The sequence below is a fragment of the Ranitomeya variabilis genome, chromosome 3 (genome assembly GCF_051348905.1).
Source record: "Ranitomeya variabilis isolate aRanVar5 chromosome 3, aRanVar5.hap1, whole genome shotgun sequence".
NCBI classification, from domain to species: domain Eukaryota; kingdom Metazoa; phylum Chordata; class Amphibia; order Anura; family Dendrobatidae; genus Ranitomeya; species Ranitomeya variabilis.
In genome coordinates, this window is record NC_135234.1 from 325,683,336 (window position 1) to 325,703,432 (window position 20,097).

Below are 20,097 nucleotides of genomic sequence, written 5' to 3' on the forward strand. Positions count from 1 at the left end.
TGTAGAGGCAGCTGGGCCTGAGGTGGAAAGCATTTTGGTGCATGTCCTACCCACCACCGAGGATTGCTGGATGTTTTTCTGTCCGTGTTGCCTCCTCTTCCTCCACTGCCTGCTCATCTGCCTCTTCATGATCCGGTCAACGAAACACCTGCGTGACCAACTTCAGCACAGTCAGGGGGAAACTACAGCAGGCTGTTACGAAAATCAACTGTTTGTGGGAAAAAATCCCACACCTCGCAGGAGTTCTGGATGGGGATCAAAGAACAGATTGATTGATGCCCATGAACCTCAAGCCTGGCCTGGTGGTGTGCGATAATGGGCTAAATCTCCAAGGAGCTCTGGAAATAGCCGGTGTGACACACATCCCTTGCCTGGCACATGTTCTGAATTTAGTGGTGGAGAGCTTCCTTAAAAATTACAAAGATATGTCAGAACTGCTGCTGACAGTGTGGGCCGTCTGTGCCATCTTTCGGAATTCTCACCCTGATGTTGCTCGCCTGTCTGGATTGCAGCTTCACTTCTGCCTTTCCGCTCACCACCTCATATGCGACATACCCACAAGGTGGAACTCTACCTTGAATATGCTGGAAAGACTGTGAGAGTAGAAGCACACGATAGTTGGGTTTGAGCTGCAGCAGGCACGAGTGAGTCACTCTGTGCAACAAAATCATTTCAAGACCAACGAGCAGGCCTCCATCCGGAATGTTTGCTGTGTTATGCAGTTTTGAGTACTCCACGAACATGGTCAGTGTTAATGACGACATAATCATCGTTACTGTCCCACTTCTATGCCTCCTAGAAAAACAAAGCTTCAGGCGATGATAGATAGGGAGTTGACACAGGAGGAAGACAAGAAGTAGGAGGAGCTGGGACCATTCACACCATAATCAGGCCAGGCGTCTACACATGTCTTAAGGTACCTTCACACTAAACGACGCTGCAGCGATATCGACAACAATGCCGATAGCTGCAGCGTCGCTGTTTGGTCGCTGGAGAGCTGTCACACAGACAGCTCTCCAGCGACCAACGATGCCGAGGTCCCCGGGTAACCAGGGTAAACATCGGGTTACTAAGCGCAGGGCCGCGCTTAGTAACCCAATGTTTACCCTGGTTACCATTGTAAAAGTAAAAAAAACAAACAGTACATACTCACCTTCTGCTGTCTGTCACACGTCCCTTGCCGTCTGCTTCCCGCACTGACTGTGATTGCCGGCCGTAAAGTAAAAGCAGAGCACAGCGGTGACGTCACTCACAGTCAGTGCGGGAAGCAGACGGCAAGGGACGTGTGACAGACAGCAGAAGGTGAGTATGTACTGTTTGGTTTTTTTACATTTTCAATGGTAACCAGGGTAAACATCGGGTTACTAAGCGCGGCCCTGCGCTTAGTAACCCGATATTTACCCTGGTTACCACTGTAAAACATCGCTGGCATCGTTGCTTTTGGTGTCAAACACGACGATACACGCCGATCTGACGACCAAATAAAGTTCTGAACTTTCAGCAACGACCAGCGATATCATAGCAGGATCCAGATCGCTGCTGCGTGTCAAACACAACGATATCGCTAGCCAGGACGCTGCAACGTCACGGATCGCTATCGTTATCGCTGCAAAGTCGGTTAGTGTGAAGGTACCTTTAGAAGATTGATTCCTGTATCAAAAGCGACCAAGTAAACAAATGTCCAGTCAGGGGACAGTCTTGGACAGCTTGTCTTTTCCTCTGGGCAGCCTGGCAATACATGCTGCTGTTCCTGCACAATGACCGCTGAGTTGCCCAGATTGTTACAAGTGCTGATTACTGAGTGTCCAACCTTCTGGATCACTGTTATAAGTACAACGTGCCATTCTTACTTCCGTCACTAGAGCAAGATCAGAAACAGCAGGGACACAAGTGCACGCTGGTAGATGCACTACTGACATCATCATCATCTGACAGCAGGGCTCACTGGAAGCACAAGGCAGAGGAGAATTAAGTTGCCAATGCAGCTGGGGCACTGGCAGCACCTCAGTAGGAAACGATTATCATGGCAGAAAAGAGGGAAACCTTACTTAGCAGGTTGCAAAATCCAGCACCGCCATCTGATATGCTCCCTATTTTGGTGTAGTACATACAGAAGCTTTTTGGACAGTACTCCCAGAGGCTTTTTGCTAAAGTTGAAACTGTGGTTTTTGGCACAGTACTCCCAGAGGCTTTATGGAAAAGTATAAACAAAGGTTTTTTGACACAGTACACATACAGGCTTTTCGATAAAGAAGGAACAAAGAGGCTTTTTGGCATAGTCCACACAGAGGCTTTTTGGCACACAAATGGGAAAGACACAGGTACATACTAGAATTTTTTTTTAGACAAAAAGAAGACTGCAGAGTAGAATTTTTTTTTAAAGAAAAATATTACTCGTATAGACATGGGGAATAAAATAAAATAGAATAAAAATAAAGTAGAATAAAATTATTTTCTACTCACAAATGGGAAAGAGACAGCTGCATAGTCCAAAAATTTCTAAATACCTTGCTCACAAAAACACGACTGCAGAGTAGATTTTTGTAGATACACTATTGCCAAAACACAGCTATAGAATATAAACATTTTTTAGAAACTACTCGTATTGACACAGCGGTAAAACAACTTTTTTGGCCCACAAATGGGAAAGAGACAGCTACAGAGTAGAATTTTTAAAAGAAACACTACTCCTAAAACACAGCTTCAGAGTAGAAATCTTTTTTCGAAACACTGCTCGTACCGATATAGCGGTACAGTAAAATTATTTGTTTGACCTACAAATGGAAAAGAGATATCTGCTGAGATTTATTTATTTACCACACTACTAGAAAAGACACAGTGGTACAGAAAAATAGAAACATTATTTGCTTGTCCTACAAATAGCAGCAAGATGATTAATGCCAATTATTTATTTCCCAGACTACTAAAAAACACAAAGCGGTCCTGAAAAATGATTTCTTTGGCCTATAAATGGCAACAAAATGACTGATGCCAATTATTTATTGCCCAGACTTCTAGAAAACACACACCAGTTACGAAAAAATATTTCTTTGGTCTAGAAATGGCAAAGAGATAGCTTATTCCAATTATTTATTTGCAACACTATTAGAAAACACACAGTGGTCCTGAAAAATAATGTATTTGGCTTATAAATGCCAACGAGATGGCTGATGCCAATTAATAATTTCTGTGCTATGAGTTGTAATTAATCCTCAGACATATCTTTATATTGCTTTTTAAATACAAATACACTGTTTTAGAGTCTAAAGGCTTTAACTTAGACTACATTCTTTTTTAGCATAGATCAATTTTTGCTTTATCAAGATGTTTTCTATAAATTTTTAGGAATGTAAATTATATATTCTTTAGCTCCTGCATTTGACTACAGAGACCTACCTGCTCCAATTGCTGAGACGGATCAGACTATAACTGTTCTCTTAAGACCTGCGCAAGGAAGAGGATCCCCTGTGAGGTGACTTATAATGTGCATACATTTATTACAGCTATGGTACTGGGAAAGAAAGATTTGTGCCAGGCATCCCAGCAGGATTTCTTTTTATGGCGAGATGTAATTCAATGCTTAGGTCACTCTGTGATTGACCTATTCCCTTATTACCTATTTTCCCATATACTAGATTTTTTTTTTGTTTTCATCATCTATATCATTTCCAAGGAGTTAGGTTAACTATTTTCGGACCACACAAAGACTGTGAAAGTCCAAGCGGTCTGCAACTATCTCTGCAGCGTAATTGTACTGCAAAGTAAGCAGCTGCTCAATTCATGTGGCTGCAGGAGGGAAAAGTCGGCTGTCAGACACAGCCAGACTCCCCATAAAGAAGGCAGAGATGGTATATTACCTTCCCTTCTTTATCGCTGTGTACACATCACTGATCAATCGCTGTTTGTATGGAGTGATAAGCACTAACAGAGCTTCCTCCTTCTGACCCAGCAGTAATGTGACCGCCAGATGCTGCAAAAGAGCAGTAGCTGCTTGGTCCTAGTACACCCAGATCAGCTTTGCTGTTGAAACAGTAGCCTGAATTTTCTCTGTAACTCTGATCAATCTACCAGTCCCAATTATTGGGTGAAATCAGCAATGCAAATAATATAAAGAAATAATGTTGAAATGTACCGCAAAAGTCTTTTTCATGAACTTATGGGGGATGTGTGAAATAAATAAAAAAAAAATTAATTTAAAAAAAAAAGAAATCCACTGCCAACCCGAATCGCTGTTTCTAGACCCACCTCAATCAAAATAAAATATATGTTCAATATACACAAATAATTTTCATAGAAAGGAGAACACAAATTAAAATGTTTTAGTGGTTCCCTGTGGTCATATAAATGTGAAAAATTAATGTATCTGCTTTTGTTTAATTTTCCATCTGATAGCAGTAAAGATAAAAAAAAGAGGCAAACACCATTTGAATATGCAAAAAAGAAAATTTTTTTTTTACAGCTCTTAAAACTTGCTGTACGAAAAAAATTGAAAATCTGCCTGGTTGGGAATAAAGCAAAATGTCCGGTTTCTAAAAAAGTTAAAAAAAAGTATATTGATGAAATAGATACAGTGCCTTGCGAAAGTATTCGGCCCCCTGGAACTTTTCAGTCTTTTCCCACATATCGTGCTTCAAACATAAAGATACCAAATGTAAATTTTTGGTGAAGAATCAACAACAAGTGGAACACAATTGTGAAGCTGAACAAAATTTATTGGTTATTTTACATTTTTGTGGAAATTCAAAAACTGAAAAGTGGGGCGTGCAATATTATTTGGCCCCTTTAACTTAATACTTTTTTGCGCCACTTTTTGCTGTGATTACAGCTGCAAGTTGCTTGGGGTATGTCTCTATCAGGTTTGTACATCGAGAGACTGAAATTCTTGCCCATTCTTCCTTGGCAAACAGCTTGAGCTCAGTGAGGTTTGATGGAGATCGTTTGTGAACAGCAGTTTTCAGCTCTTTCTACAGATTCTCGATTGGATTGAGGTCTGGACTTTGACTTGGCCATTCTAACACCTGGATACGTTTATTTGTGAACCATTCAGTTGCAAACTTTAAATTACACTTTTTATGGATATCTTTGAGAAATGGCTTTCTTCTTGCCACTCTTCCATAATGGCCAGATTTGTGCAGTGTATGACTGGTTGTTGTCTTATGGACAGACTGTCCCACCTCAGCTGTAGACCTCTGCATTTCATCCAGAGTGATCATGGACCTCTTGGCTGCATCTCTGATCAGTCTTCTCCTTGTTTGAGATGAAAGTTTAGAGGGACGGCCGGGTCTTGGTAGATTTGCAGTGGTATGATACTCCTTCCATTTCAATATGATCGCTTGCACAGGGCTCCTTGGGATGTTTAAAGTTTTGGAAATAATTTTGTATCCAAATCCGGGTTTAAACTTCTCCACAACAGTATCATGGACCTGCCTGTTGTGTTCCTTGGTCTTCATGATGCTCTCTGTGCTTTGAACAGAACCCTGAGACTATCACAGAACAGGTGCATTTATACGGAGACTTGATTACACACAGGTGGATTATATTTATCATCATTAGGCATTTAGGACAACATTGGATCATTCAGAGATCCACAATGAACTTCTGGAGTGAGTTTGCTGCACTAAAAGTAAAGGGGCCGAATAATATTGCACGCCCCACTTTTCAGTTTTTGAATTTCCACAAAAATGTAAAATAACCAATGAATTTCGTTCAACTTCACAATTGTGTTCCACTTGTTGTTGATTCTTCAACAAAAATTTACATTTGGTATCTTTATGTTTGAAGCATGATATGTGGGAAAAGGTTGAAAAGTTCCAGGGGGCTGAATACTTTCGCAAGGCACTGTATATCTAACCCACTATAACAATGTCATTACACCTTCCCATGCAGTTTTTACCAGGTTCTGGTTGAAGGGGAAAGCTCCAGTCGAGCTAGACGTGAACTTGCAGTTCCTGGCTGTTTCCCTGGAGCTGGTGGTTATGAGGAAGCTGAGATGGAAGGATCAACCAGTTATGTAGGAGCAGAACTTCCACCGAGTGACTTGCCTCGAGATACCCCCTTTATTGTAGGGGATAATCGCAGCTATGGAGGTTACTGGAATCCACCCTTGGATCCTCGAAAAGGCTACCTTATCTACCTACAGGCAGCTAGCCATCATCGTGGGGTAAGAATTTCTGAAAATAGTGAGACGATCACTTTTATGGGCTATGGTGTGCTTGTCAAGTATTTTAGGGAAGGGTAAACAGAGGATTTATGGCAAAGGATTTAGCTATCATTAACTATCTTTTTTTCCCATAGGAAACACGTCTAAATTGTGTTAGGATTGCCAGGAAAGGTAAACACTTAGATATGTCTGTGTCCTCTTGCATATTATTAAATAGCATTAATTTGTTCATTCATTTATTACGTGTTTTATAACTCTTTTTGCGTACGTTGTATTTGCTTCTGTGTTATGGATTTTTTAACGATAACCCCACTACCTTTCTCTATGAACCCTTCTACCCATAGTCTGCCAGTCAGTTGTTAATCTTTCTTAGTTACCCTAATTGAGCCCTGACTTTTCTTTCTTTTTTCTCAGCACCTTGTAAGGACAGTCACCGGTTCTCTATGGCTCCTCAACATTCGGAAGAGATGGGGCTTGTACTAGGAATTTGTGCCGGCGGTCTGGTTGTGTTTATCATTCTGCTTGGTGCTGTAATTCTTATTGTTCGCAAGGGGTAAGGAACTTAGTCACTCCCAATCAAAAGATTTTAAATAATGATTCAAAAATTGGGGAAAAATTTTTTTGTCACAATATTATTTTGTAAGATTTATTTACACCAGTTATTGACTAAAAGGATAGCTCACAATTTGCTTCTTTTCTCTATCGCTGGCAGAAGAACACAGTTTTCTTATGCTTACTATCCGTGAGTATGACAATAAAACTCTTATATTGCTGCATCCTCTTCTATGTTCATTTCTTCTGTCTCTTACTCTGTCACCAGACTGCACTTTGCCTTTGTTATGGGTATTGCTGGGGGACAGTACAGCAGCTTGGGTTATTATTCTGGGACTAGTGGTGTTGTACAGACAGGGAACTTGGGGTTATCACCTAACTGTGTTATCTCATTAACTCCCTTCTGAGAGCCCTGAGCAGTGCTGACACTATGTACACTATCCCTTGACTTTCTACCACTAGTTGCCAGTTATCAGCCCTGCTAGACCTGGTTTACCATGATCGACAGCCTCTAATCTGTTATTTGATTCCTGTTCTTGACTTTGGCCAGTATCTTGAGAACCTTTTTACCTGATGTTTCTGCTCCTGTTCCGGACCTCCTGGTATTAATGCAGATTCTGGACCATTCTCTTCATACCTGTTCTCTGGCCTCTTACCTGTCCGTGGAAGCCCTTTTAAGAACTATCACACACAGTGCGTCCGTAATATATGTACGGAGATTTATTTTATACTTTAAGAGGAAATCTCAACTTTAGATATTAAAACTTCACCTGAGATCTTATTGTTTCATAGACAAGCCTTATTTGTGGTGTTTCCACAAATCTGCTCTACAGTATTCTACACACGTATAACCAAAAAAAAAATGGCAGTTCTGTTATGTACTGTGCGTATAGCCCAAATATTATATATAGTTATTTGAGTTAATCATCTTGATTATATAAGGATAGATCTTAATTGTGATTTATACCTTTTCTTTCTTTCAGCAAACCAGTAAGTCTGGCTAAGTCTGCTTTGCCAGTACGGCATGAAAACGCTTGCACAGGAGCCACTAGGGAACACTCCAAGATCTTAGATCAACCCAAGTTACTACAGGATGAGGCAGCCTTAACATTTTTGCACAATTATGGTTCTCGAGGTATGAAAATGGACTGTCTGCATGCTTTTGCCATGTTGGGTTTCTTCTTAGGTGATCTATATTCATTATCCAATTTTTTGCAGTAAGACTGTACCTGTACTTATACTTTATATAGTCATTAACGTGTTGTTAGTCTGGAAATCTAAATTCCATTATAATAATTTATAAATACAGGAGAACAATGTATAATGTATAGATAGCAAAAATAAACTAATATTAATGATCCTTCATTTTCCTCAGGCGAACCACGTGTTGGATCTGTGACAGAATCAAGCAGTCTTCTAGGAGGATCTCCAAGAAGAAATAATGGTAGGAAAGGATCGCCATACCACACAGGACAATTACACCCAGCAGTACGGGTGGCAGACCTACTTCAACACATTAACCAGATGAAAGTGGCAGAGGGTTATGGGTTCAAACAGGAATATGAGGTAACAGCTTTGACCTTGTCCTTTGACATAATTTCATTTAAGAATTAATTCCAAATTATGGGTGTAATAAAAAGAATGAAAAGGATAGTATTATGTTCTCTTTATTGTGTGAATGCACTTTTTTAGTCTTTCCTTTCTTGCCCTTTACACAGAATGATAAAATATCAGGGGATGCTTATCCATGTTTTTCACAGAATGAGAATATCTGTTTTGGTCATATTATGCTCGGGAGAATGTGCCTTCTACGTTTGTGCATGTAATAAGTGAATCATGCTGATGTGAAATAGTCTTAAAACGTTTGTACAGTGATTTGTTTTCCTAATGTTGAAATTTCTAATATATGTGGCAGACAAAGCTTCATTCTCCATCCATTTTTGATTCAAACTGTGTTCTTTCTGCATTAGAGTTTTTTTGATTGGGATGTGTCTAAGAAGAAGGACAAAAGCAAAGGAAGACAAGAGCCACCACCAAATTGTAAGTGGCTCTTTACGACCTCTGCCTTGTCATACACATATGGACTTACAATTTCTGAATGGACAATTATTTGTTACATATCCTACAGTTCTGCTTTCAGATGAGCGGCACCGTGTTAGACTCCATCCTCTACAGGCAGAATGCAGTTCCGAAGAAATCAATGCCAATTACATTGATGTGAGTAGACGACATACATAACATAGCTTATCCTAAGTACGTATCGTGATGGCGTGCATTAACATACCAGATTAAGACACCTAGAAATGAATGCAGCGTGTTTACTATAGTGAAAGTGAATATCGGTACATGGCACAGCTGCCTATATTATTGTGTGCCTTAATGGACATAGAAGGGAGGCCCCTATTAATTGGAGGCCCCTATAATTTGTTGTACATATATGTATATATAAATGCCTGGAGATCTGCCAACACTACTGGTGCCTCTAAGCTTTCCACCTAATGGCAGATGATGGGGGAAGGATCATATTTGGCCCTTTTTTTTGCTCACAGGCTAGTTACCGCTAGATATGTCTAGGAGCAATTTCTCTCCCTTTTCCTATTGAAATAAATGCATGTTTATGAGGTGGTCAGTGAGAATAGATGTCAGCTGTTTTATGCGTATGGCTAATTATACATTAGAAGGGAATAGAATTGCTGGAATTTATTTCCTAGTTAAAGAGCATCTGTTAGTTGTACTTTTTTCATAAGTGCACATTGAAATAACAAATTTTATAATACCATGTATTGGCTTGCAATGTATCTTATTGGAGAAATCTGTTTCTTTCACCTCTTTGATCTTTCACACTAAATTCATGGTTATAATCTTTTCGGTGAAAACAGTTTTTTGCTTTACTGAGATAGCAGATGATATTTCCCACTCATTCTAGATTCTATAGAGAGAGTATGAGGAGGAGCAGGGAGGAACTAAAGGCGGACACACACATTCTGCTGAAACGCTCGTTACAGGGGTTGTTCTCCCTTGCGAACAATTTTTTTTTTCATTAATTTCATTTACCGTAATATATTTTTTGGGCAAAAAATATTTTATTCAATTTAGTTTTATTAAAAATCTAGCAAAATGTTGCTTTTATAGATTTTATTTCCTTGCCCATTCAAGCTAGATGTGTTCTATGGTCATAAATCAGTTAAGAGGAGCTCAAAAAAGTCAGACTCATAAATCAGTTAAGAGGAGCTCAAAAAAGTCAGACTTAAAGAATGAATTGCCTGACAGATTCTCAGATAACCCATTCTGCAGCCAGCAATAGACAGCACAATACAAAGGCTATAGAAAACAAACAATTTTTGTAAAAGCACAATTGCAAATATTATTATTTTAAACAAAAATATATGCATTCAAGTAAAAGAAAAAAATAGGGCACTGGTGACCAACCACTTAAGGAAAATTCTCTACTCAATTCTTAAATAGTAACTGTTTTAATGTTTCTTAAATCGAAAGTCAAGATAAAATATCTTCACTGGTAAACTTCTATCTTCAGAGAGACAAATGCAGACACAGACACAGACATGCTGCTTCAAATTCACCTGAAAGGACATTGGCACTTTAAAGGTTTTATTTTTTGCTAAATGTTCGGCCTTTGGTGTAAAAATGGAATCTGGACAATGCTGATATATAAACTTTTCATAAGTGTGTGTAAACAAATGGTTGTTTCCTCCTAAAGGTAGTTGCCACTACTAGGACAACTTCTTAAACTAAATGTTAGGCCCCACGAAAATAAAGCGTATACTCATCTCCCATGCCGTGTCGGCACTGTTCCAGTGGTGTCTGCACTCGCAGTCCTGGGCTGTGATGCCGTGGAATGACACATGATGTCAAGCGTCCAATCAGCACTGGCTTCACTGTCTCCGCCTTCTGACAAACTGAACTGCAGCTGATCCGTGGCTTCCTCTTCATGTTCAGTTTGCATGAAGGCGGAGACAGTGTAGCCAGTGCTGATTGGGCACCCGGGGAGAGGGGGAGCCGAAACCTGCTGGAACGGCGCCAGCACGGGAGTATAGGTTTTATTATTTTATGGGGTCGAACATTTAGTTTAAGAACTAATTAGGTAAGAATCATATTTGCTTTGCCCCAGGGACACTAGTAGTTACCTGCAGCACCATAGGTCTCTGGAGAGAATGCATCAAATATGGTATTTTAAATAATTGAACCAATAGTGATACATATTTTTTCTTAATCAATTTTGATTTGCACATAAATATTGGAGCTGCCACTTTGTCTTAGCATCTGTTAACAGCATTTTAGAGATATATTTTACAGCAGTCACATGGACTATGAAAAGAAGTAGACAGTATCTGACTCATTGACTTGCACAGGAAAGTTTTCTATGCATGCTCTGTTCTGTCCAGAGGTCAGTGTACATGGAGGAAGAGGAAGTGAGCTGTATCCATCACCTAATGTGATTGGTGTGATGTGTGGTTTTGTAATCCTGCCTATGATGATAATGAGATGACTATTGAAAGATCATCTTTACAGAAGAGGAAGAATAATTATTATTATTAATATGCTTTAATTATATAACACCACCATATTCCGCAGCGCTTTACAGACATGATTATCATTGTTCCCATTGGGGCTCACAATCTATATTCCCTATCAATATGTTTTTGGAGTGTGGTAGTAAACCAGGAAACCTGGAGGAAACCCAGGGAGAACATACCAACTCCTTGCAGATGTTGTCCTTGGTAGGATTTAAACCCAGAGCTGCAAAGCAACAGTGCTAGCCACTGAGCCAACTATTATTAGGCTACTTAGACAGTTTGATACTGCTAAGATTTCAGAAATGTTATTAATATAGAAAGTGGTAGAAAAAATAAAAAATATTTAAAGGGAACCTGTCACCCCCAAAATCGAAGATGAGCTAAGCCCACCGGCATCAGGGGCTTATGTACAGCATTCTGTAAGCCCCCGATGTATCCTGGAAGATGAGAAAAAGAGGTTAGATTATACTCACCCAGGGGCGGTCCCGCTGTGGTCCGGTCTGATTGGTGTCGCGGTCCGGTCTGGGGCCTCCCATCTTCTTACGATGACGTCCTCTTCTTGTCTTCACGCTGCGGCTCCGGCGCAGGCGTACTTTGTCTGTCCTGTTGAGGGCAGAGCAAAGTACTGCAGTGCGCAGGCGCCAGGAAAGGTCAGAGAGGCCCAGCACCTGCGCACTGCGTACTTTGCTCTGCCCTCAACAGGGCAGACAAAGTACGTCTGCGCCGGAGCCGCAGCGTGAAGACAAGAAGAGGACGTCATCGTAAGAAGATGGGAGGCCCCGGACCGATCCGTGACACCCATCGGACCGGACCACAGCGGGACCGCCCCTGGGTGAGTATAATCTAACCTCTTTTTCTCATTTTTCAGGATGCATCGGGGACGGCAGAATGCTGTAGATAAGCCCTGATGCTGGTGGGCTTAGCTCATCTTCGATTTTGGGAGTGACAGGTTCCCTTTAATATTTCAACAATGTTTGAAAGCTAACCATTTTCTATAATAAACTGGGATATATACTGCTCAAATCTGTCTACATGTAATTCTTCACTGAATAATTAAATTAAGCCGGCTGCCTATAAAAGTATATGGAGGTTTTTGTGGTACTGGAATGAAACAGAAGCAGAGAGACACAAAAAGAAAGTTCTGTAGCTGTTAGTGAAGATGCTTAACGATTGCTAAAAATGGATGAAAGTGTAGTTACATGTAACAACTTGATTTATAAGTTCGATTATTTTCTGATGACAAAGTCTTTTTAAAGCAAGCCTGGGCAAACTGTGGCCCGCGGGCCACATCCGGCCCCCTGAGTGTTTCTGCGCGGCCCGCTGACACTCACAGCCAGCGGGCCGGAGAGGGACTGATCTAGGAGTCTGATCTTTCTCAGAAGCGATTGTTGCCCCGCCCCCATCTTCTCATTGGTGGATGCAGGGCTGCTTAGTTCCTGGCTTGCAGAGCTGCTGAAACCTATGCAGGTCAGGAGGCAGAGCGGTCAGGACCGGAGGAGGGAAGCATGGACTACAACCAGGGCCGTATTTGCCACTAGGCACGTGAGGGCACGTGCCTAAGGTGGGGACAATGCAGGGGGCGGCACCTGAGCAAGGTTTGTTGTTGTTTTTTTTTTTTTTAATAAAAGCTGGGTCACCTCCCGACCGACCCCGCCCCGCCCCCTTCTCGCCCGGCCGCCCGGCCGCCTCCCACCCACCCTCTTTGAAGACGATACTCACCCTGCTCCAGCGATGCCTGGTCTCGGCTTCTGCAGCGCTCCTGAATGAGCGGTCACGTGGTACCGCTCATTAACCCCTTCACCCCCAAGGGTGGTTTGCACGTTAATGACCAGGCCAATTTTTACAATTCTGACCACTGTCCCTTTATGAGGTTATAACTCTGGAACGCTTCAACGGATCTTGGCGATTCTGACATTGTTTTCTCGTGACATATTGTACTTCATGATAGTGGTAAAATTTCTTTGATATTACCTGCGTTTATTTGTGAAAAAAATGGAAATTTGGCGAAAATTTTGAAAATTTTGCAATTTTCCAACTTTGAATTTTTATGCCCTTAAATCACAGAGATATGTCACACAAAATACTTAATAAGTAACATTTCCCACATGTCTACTTTACATCAGCACAATTTTGGAACCAAAATTTTTTTTTGTTAGGGAGTTATAAGGGTTAAAAGTTGACCAGCAATTTCTCATTTTTACAACACCATTTTTTTTTAGGGACCACATCTCATTTGAAGTCATTTTGAGGGGTCTATATGATAGAAAATACCCAAGTGTGACACCATTCTAAAAACTGCACCCCTCAAGGTGCTCAAAACCATATTCAAGAAGTTTATTAACCCTTCTGGTGCTTCACAGGAATTTTTGGAATGTTTAAATAAAAATGAACATTTAACTTTTTTTCACAAAAAATTTACTTCAGCTCCAATTTGTTTTATTTTACCAAGGGTAACAGGAGAAAATGGACCCCAAAAGTTGTTGTACAATTTGTCCTGAGTACGTCGATACCCCATATGTGGGGGTAAACCACTGTTTGTGCGCATGACCGAGCTCGGAAGCGAAGGAGCGCCATTTGACTTTTCAATGCAAAATTGACTGGAATTGAGATGGGACGCCATGTTGCGTTTGGGGAGCCCCTGATGTGCCTAAACATTGAAACCCCCCACAAGTGACACCATTTTGGAAAGTAGACCCCCTAAGGAACTTATCTAGAGGTGTGGTGAGCACTTTGACCCACCAAGTGCTTCACAGAAGTTTATAATGCAGAACCATAAAAATAAAAAATCACATTTTTTCACAAAAAATATTTTTCGCCCCCAATTTTTTATTTTCCCAAGGGTAAGAGAAGAAATTGGACCCCAAAAGTTGTTGTACAATTTGTCCTGAGTACGCTGATACCCCATATGTGGGGATAAACCACTATTTGAGCGCATGGGAGACCTCGGAAGGGAAGGAGCACCGTTTGACTTTTCAATGCAAAATTGACAGGAATTGAGATGGGACGTCATGTTGCGTTTGGAGAGCCACTGATGTGCCTAAACATTGAAACCCCCCACAAGTGACACCATTTTGGAAAGTAGACCCCCTAAGGAACTTATCTAGAGGTGTGGTGAGCACTTTGACCCACCAAGTGCTTCACAGAAGTTTATAATGCAGAACCGTAAAAATAAAAAATCATATTTTTTCGCAAAAATTATCTTTTCACCCCCAATTTTTTATTTTCCCAAGGGTAAGAGAAGAAATTGGACCCCAAAAGTTGTTGTACAATTTGTCCTGAGTACGCTGATACCCCATATGTGGGGGTAAACCACTGTTTGGGCGCATGGGAGAGCTCGGAAGGGAAGTAGCACCGTTTGACTTTTCAATGCAAAATTGACAGGAATTGAGATGGGACGCCATGTTGCGTTTGGAGAGCCACTGATGTGCCTAAACATTGAAACCCCCCACAAGTGACACCATTTTGTAAAGTAGACCCCCTAAGGAACTTATCTAGATGTGTTTTGAGCGCTTTGACCCACCAAGGGCTTCACAGAAGTTAATAATGCAGAGCCGTAAAAATAAAACAAACATTTTTTCCCACAAAAATTATTTTTTTAGCCCCCAGTTTTGTATTTTCCCGAGGGTAGCAGGAGAAATTGGACCCCAAAATTTGTTGTCCAAGTTGTCCTGAGTGCGATGATACACCATATGTGGGGAGAACCACTGTTTGGGCGCATGGGAGGGCTCGGAAAGGAAGGAGTGCCATTTGGAATGCAGGCTTAGATGGAATGGTCTGCAGGCGTCACATTGCGTTTGCAGAGCCCCTAATGTACCTAAACAGTAGAAACCCCCCACAAGTGACACCATGTTGGAAAGTAGACCCCCTAAGGAACTTATCTAGATGTGTGGTGAGCGCTTTGACCCACCAAGGGCTTCACAGAAGTTTATAATGCAGAGCCGTAAAAATAAAACTACAATTTTTTCCCACAAAAATTATTTTTCAGCCCCCAGTTTTGTATTTTCCCGAGGGTAACAGGAGAAATTGGACCCCAAAAGTTGTTGTCCAATTTGTCCTGAGTGCGCTGATACCCCATATGTGGGGGGGAACCACCGTTTGGACGCATGGAAGGGCTCGGAAGTGAAGGAGCGCCATTTGGAATGCAGACTTAGATGGAATGGTCTGCAGGCGTCACATTGCGTTTGCAGAGCCCCTAATGTACCTAAACAGTAGAAACCCCCCGCAAGTGACACCATGTTGGAAAGTAGACCCCCTAAGGAACTTATCTAGATGTGTGGTGAGCGCTTTGACCCACCAAGGGCTTCACAGAAGTTTATAATGCAGAGCCGTAAAAATAAAACTAAAATTTTTTCCCACAAAAATTATTTTGCAGCCCCCAGTTTTGTATTTTCCCGAGGGTAACAGGAGAAATTGGACCCTAAAAGTTGTTGTCCAATTTGTCCTGAGTGCGCTGATACCCCATATGTGGGGGGAACCACCGTTTGGATGCATGGGAGGGCTCGGAAGGGAAGGAGCGCCATTTGGAATGCAGACTTAGATGGAATGGTCTGCAGGCGTCACATTGCGTTTGCAGAGCCCCTAATGTACCTAAACAGTAGAAGCCCCGCACAAGTGACCCCATTTTGGAAACTAGACCCCCCAAGGAACTTATCTAGATGTGTTGTAAGAACTTTGAACCCCCAAGTGTTTCACTACAGCTTATAACGCAGAGCCGTGAAAATAAAAAATATTTTTTTTTCCCACAAAAATTATTTTTTAGCCCCCAGTTTTGTATTTTCCCAGGGGTAACAAGGAGAAATTGGACCCCAAAGGTTGTTGTCCTATTTGTCCCGAGTACGCTGCTACCCCATATGTTGGGGTAAACCCCTGTTTGGGCACACGGGAAAGCTCGGAAGGGAAGGAGCACTGTTTTACTTTTTCAACGCAGAATTGGCTGGAATTGAGATCGGACGCCATGTCGCGTTTGGAGAGCCCCTGATGTGCCGAAACAGTGGAAACCCCCCAATTATAACTGAAACCCTAATCCAAACACACCCCTAACCCTAATCCCAACAGTAACCCTAACCACACCTCTAACCCTGACACACCCCTAACCCTAATCCCAACCCTATTCCCAACCGTAAATGTAATCTAAACCCTAACCGTAACTTTAGCCCCAACCCTAACCCTAACTTTAGCCCCAACCCTAACTGTAGCCTTAACCCTAGCTCCAACCCTAGCCCTAATGGGAAAATGGAAATAAATACTTTTTTTTTTTTCCCTAACTAAGGGGGTGATGAAGGGGGGTTTGATTTACTTTTATAGCGAGTTTTTTAGCGGATTTTTATGATTGGCAGCCGTCACACACTGAAAGACGCTTTTCATTGCAAAAAATATTTTTTGCGTTACCACATTTTGAGAGCTATAAATTTTCCATATTTTGGTCCACAGAGTCATGTGAAGTCTTGTTTTTTGCGGGACGAGTTGACGTTTTTATTGGTATCATTTTCGGACATGTGACAGTTTTTGATCGCTTTTTATTCCGATTTTTGTGAGGCAGAATGACCAAAAACCAGCTATTCATGAATTTCTTTTGGGGGAGGCGTTTATACCGTTCCGCGTTTGGTAAAATTGATAAGCAGTTTTATTCTTCAGGTCAGTACGATTACAGTGATACCTCATTTATATTATTTTTTTATGTTTTGGCGCTTTTATATGATAAAAACTATTTTATGGAAAAAATAATTATTTTTGCATCGCTTTATTCTCAGGACTATAACTTTTTTATTTTTTTGCTGATCATGCTGTATGGCGGCTCGTTATTTGCGGGACAAGATGACGCTTTCAGCGGTACCATGGTTATTTATATCTGTCTTTTTGATCGCGTGTTATTCCACTTTTTGTTCGGCGGTATGATAATAAAGCGTTGTTTTTTGCCTCGTTTTTTTTTTTTTTTCTTACGGTGTTTACTGAAGGGGTTAACTAGTGGGCCAGTTTTATAGGTCGGGTCGTTACGGACGCGGCGATACTAAATACGTGTACTTTTATTGTTTTTTTTATTTTATTTAGATAAAGAAATGTATTTATGGGAATAATATATATATTTTTTTCATTATTTTGGAATATTTTTTTTTTTTTTTTACACATTTGGAAAAAATTTTTTTAACTTTTTTACTTTGCCCCAGGGGGGGACAATACAGATCGGTGATCTGCCAGTTTGCATAGCACTCTGACAGATCACCAATCTGAGAGAAGTGCAGGCTGCTTCACAGTGCCTGCTCTGAGCAGGCTTCTGTGAAGCCACCTCCCTCCCTGCAGGACCCGGATCCGCGGCCATCTTGGATCCGGGTCTGGAGCAGGCAGGGAGGGAGGTAAGACCCTCGCAGCAACGCGATCACATCGCGTTGCTGCGGGGGGCTCAGGGAAGCCCGCAGGGAGCCCCCTCCCTGCGCGATGCTTCCCTGCACCGCCGGCACATCGCGATCATGTTTGATCGCGGTGTGCCGGGGGTTAATGTGCCGGGAGCGGTCCGTGACCACTCCTGGCACATAGTGCCAGATGTCAGCTGCGATAGGCAGCTGACACCCGGCCGCGATCGGCCGCGCTCCCCCCGTGAGCGCCGCCGATCGCGCTGGACGTACTATCCCGTCCGTGGTCATGGGGGCCCACCCCACCTCGACGGGATAGTACGTCCGATGTCAGGAAGGGGTTAAGGTCATGAATATGCGCATATTCATGACCTTAATGAGCTGTATCACATGACCGCTCACGCAGGAAGAAGGTGCTGCGCCGGGAGTCGGGACAGAGCCAGAGGGATGTCGGCGCGGCCGTGCGGTGAGGAACGGGTAAGTATGAGGGACGGGGGGGATGAAGGAAGACAGTAAGCCGCGCCATTCAAGATGGGAGCGGGGGGTGGGGTGGAGAGATGAGCCATGCATACAGGGGGGGAAATATGAGCCATGCATACAGGAGGGGGGAATATGAGCCATGCATACAGGGGGGGAATATGAGCCATGCATACAGGGGGGGAATATGAGCCATGCATACAGGGGAGGGAATATGAGCCATGCATACAGGGGGGGAATATGAGCCAGGCATACAGGGGGGGAATATGGGCAACGCATACGGGGGGGGGATATGAGCCATGCATACAGGGGGGGGTGAAATATGAGCCATGCATACAGGAGGGGGAATATGAGCCATGCATACAGGGGGGGAATATGAGCCATGCATACAGGGGGGGAATATGAGCCATGCATACAGGGGGGGAATATGAGCCATGCATACAGGGGGGGAATATGAGCCATGCATACATGGGGGGAATATGAGCCATGCATACGGGGGGGGGGGGTGAAATATGAGCCATTCTTACAGGAGGTGGAATATGAGCCATGCATACAGGGGGGGAATATGAGCCATGCATACAGGGGGGGAATATGAGCCATGGATACGGGGGGGAATATGAGCCATGCATACAGGAGGGGAATATGAGCCATGCATACAGGGGGGGATCATTATATAGTATTAAGCATCATGTGGGATCATTATACAGTATGGAGAACTGTGTGGCCATTATACAGTATTGAGCATCATGTGTGGCCATTATACAGTATGGAGCACTGTGGCCATATTTTTTTTGTTAAGCATTATTGTATATAAAACAGTGTGATCAGCAGTGCTAAATTGGTGTGGTTGGGATGTGGATATGGGTGTGACTAGTTGTGAAATGGGTGTGGCCAGAGGCGTGGCCTAAAATTTGCCGCGGCGCACTACGCGCGCCGCAAACTTTATGCCTCCTTCCCTTCTTCAAAAGTTGGGAGGTATGGTACTGCATTTGCCAGATCATGGCAAGTGCCGCAAATCCCATAGGGAATGAATGAGGCCGAACGCAGTGTTGCCGTAAGTGATCCGTTAAGCGGCAGATGCAGAAAAACTGCCCGATCTGCTGCAAAAGGCAACTTTCACATCAGCGATTCTTGCCAAAGTCACTGCCAATAGTGTCATACTCACCAAAGGGGGAGGCAGCACTAAAAGTGCCTAGGGCAGCAGAAACCCTAAATACGGCCCTGACTACAACACCCATCTGCTGCAGATAATGGGCAGGTAGCTTCTAAGAGGAGCCCAGATACCACCTGGGAGACGGCATCCTGTGTCCGCTGTGCTGAGGAGGTCACAGCACCTGCGGTGCCTCCTTTCACACTGTGGAATGAAAGTTGTGGGGCTGTAGTTTAGGTTCAGGGAGAGCAGCTTATTAGTAGCCACTGCATCTCCCTGGATCTTCCTGGTAGCTGAAGGGGAATAAAACACTTGGGCTGAGTATTCCCTCTGAATATGGGGTCCAGCAGTGAAGTACCCCCTCACCTCCACTACATACATATTCTATGTGCTCCCCAAACTGCTCTTCTGCCCCCACCATGTATGCCTCCTCACCTCTGTATGTGAAGGTTAACCCTTACCTCCCTCTTTGCTCCCAGCTTGTACTGTTGTATGTCCTGTGCAGGAGAGGTAAGGGTTAAGTCCCCCATAGTGCTCCCCCCCTGTGATCTGTGGCTTATCACATCCACTCCATAGACTGTTCCGCCTGTTGAAGTCTATGGGTGTGCAAAAATAAAAAAATTGGATCCCATATGAATCATCCATATAGCATCCGATTTTTACGAATACATTTCCATTACTAACACAGGACACTGTATTTCTTCTTTTAAATTTTATTCACTTCTGCTCTATAAAAATGGATGCCATACAGATGACAATACAGATGGAAAATAGTCTTTTTCTGGACGAAAATCACGATCTTTTTATATGCTCATGTAAACTTCATCACATAAGCAACTGCTTTTTAAAAAGTGATAAAATTAATATTATGCAGAA

At 42.5% G+C, this 20,097-nt stretch overlaps 1 protein-coding gene across 8 annotated transcripts in view; it reads left to right on the forward strand.

Annotated features, from left to right (window-relative positions):
• The window catches only part of PTPRU (protein tyrosine phosphatase receptor type U), a 249,566-nt gene that overhangs the window by 162,468 nt on the left and 67,001 nt on the right, over positions 1 to 20,097 (forward strand). For 4 of the 8 annotated variants that reach the window (XM_077295770.1, XM_077295772.1, XM_077295777.1 and 1 more), the window contains 9 exons: positions 3,370 to 3,472; positions 5,887 to 6,160; positions 6,295 to 6,331; positions 6,575 to 6,713; positions 6,873 to 6,902; positions 7,696 to 7,847; positions 8,088 to 8,278; positions 8,683 to 8,752; positions 8,841 to 8,929. In XM_077295770.1, coding sequence (XP_077151885.1) covers positions 3,370 to 3,472; positions 5,887 to 6,160; positions 6,295 to 6,331; positions 6,575 to 6,713; positions 6,873 to 6,902; positions 7,696 to 7,847; positions 8,088 to 8,278; positions 8,683 to 8,752; positions 8,841 to 8,929 — 1,085 coding nt within the window. The remainder of the gene's footprint in view (positions 1 to 3,369; positions 3,473 to 5,886; positions 6,161 to 6,294; positions 6,332 to 6,574; positions 6,714 to 6,872; positions 6,903 to 7,695; positions 7,848 to 8,087; positions 8,279 to 8,682; positions 8,753 to 8,840; positions 8,930 to 20,097) is intronic. The other 4 variants (XM_077295771.1, XM_077295773.1, XM_077295775.1 and 1 more) reach the window with 3 other exon arrangements.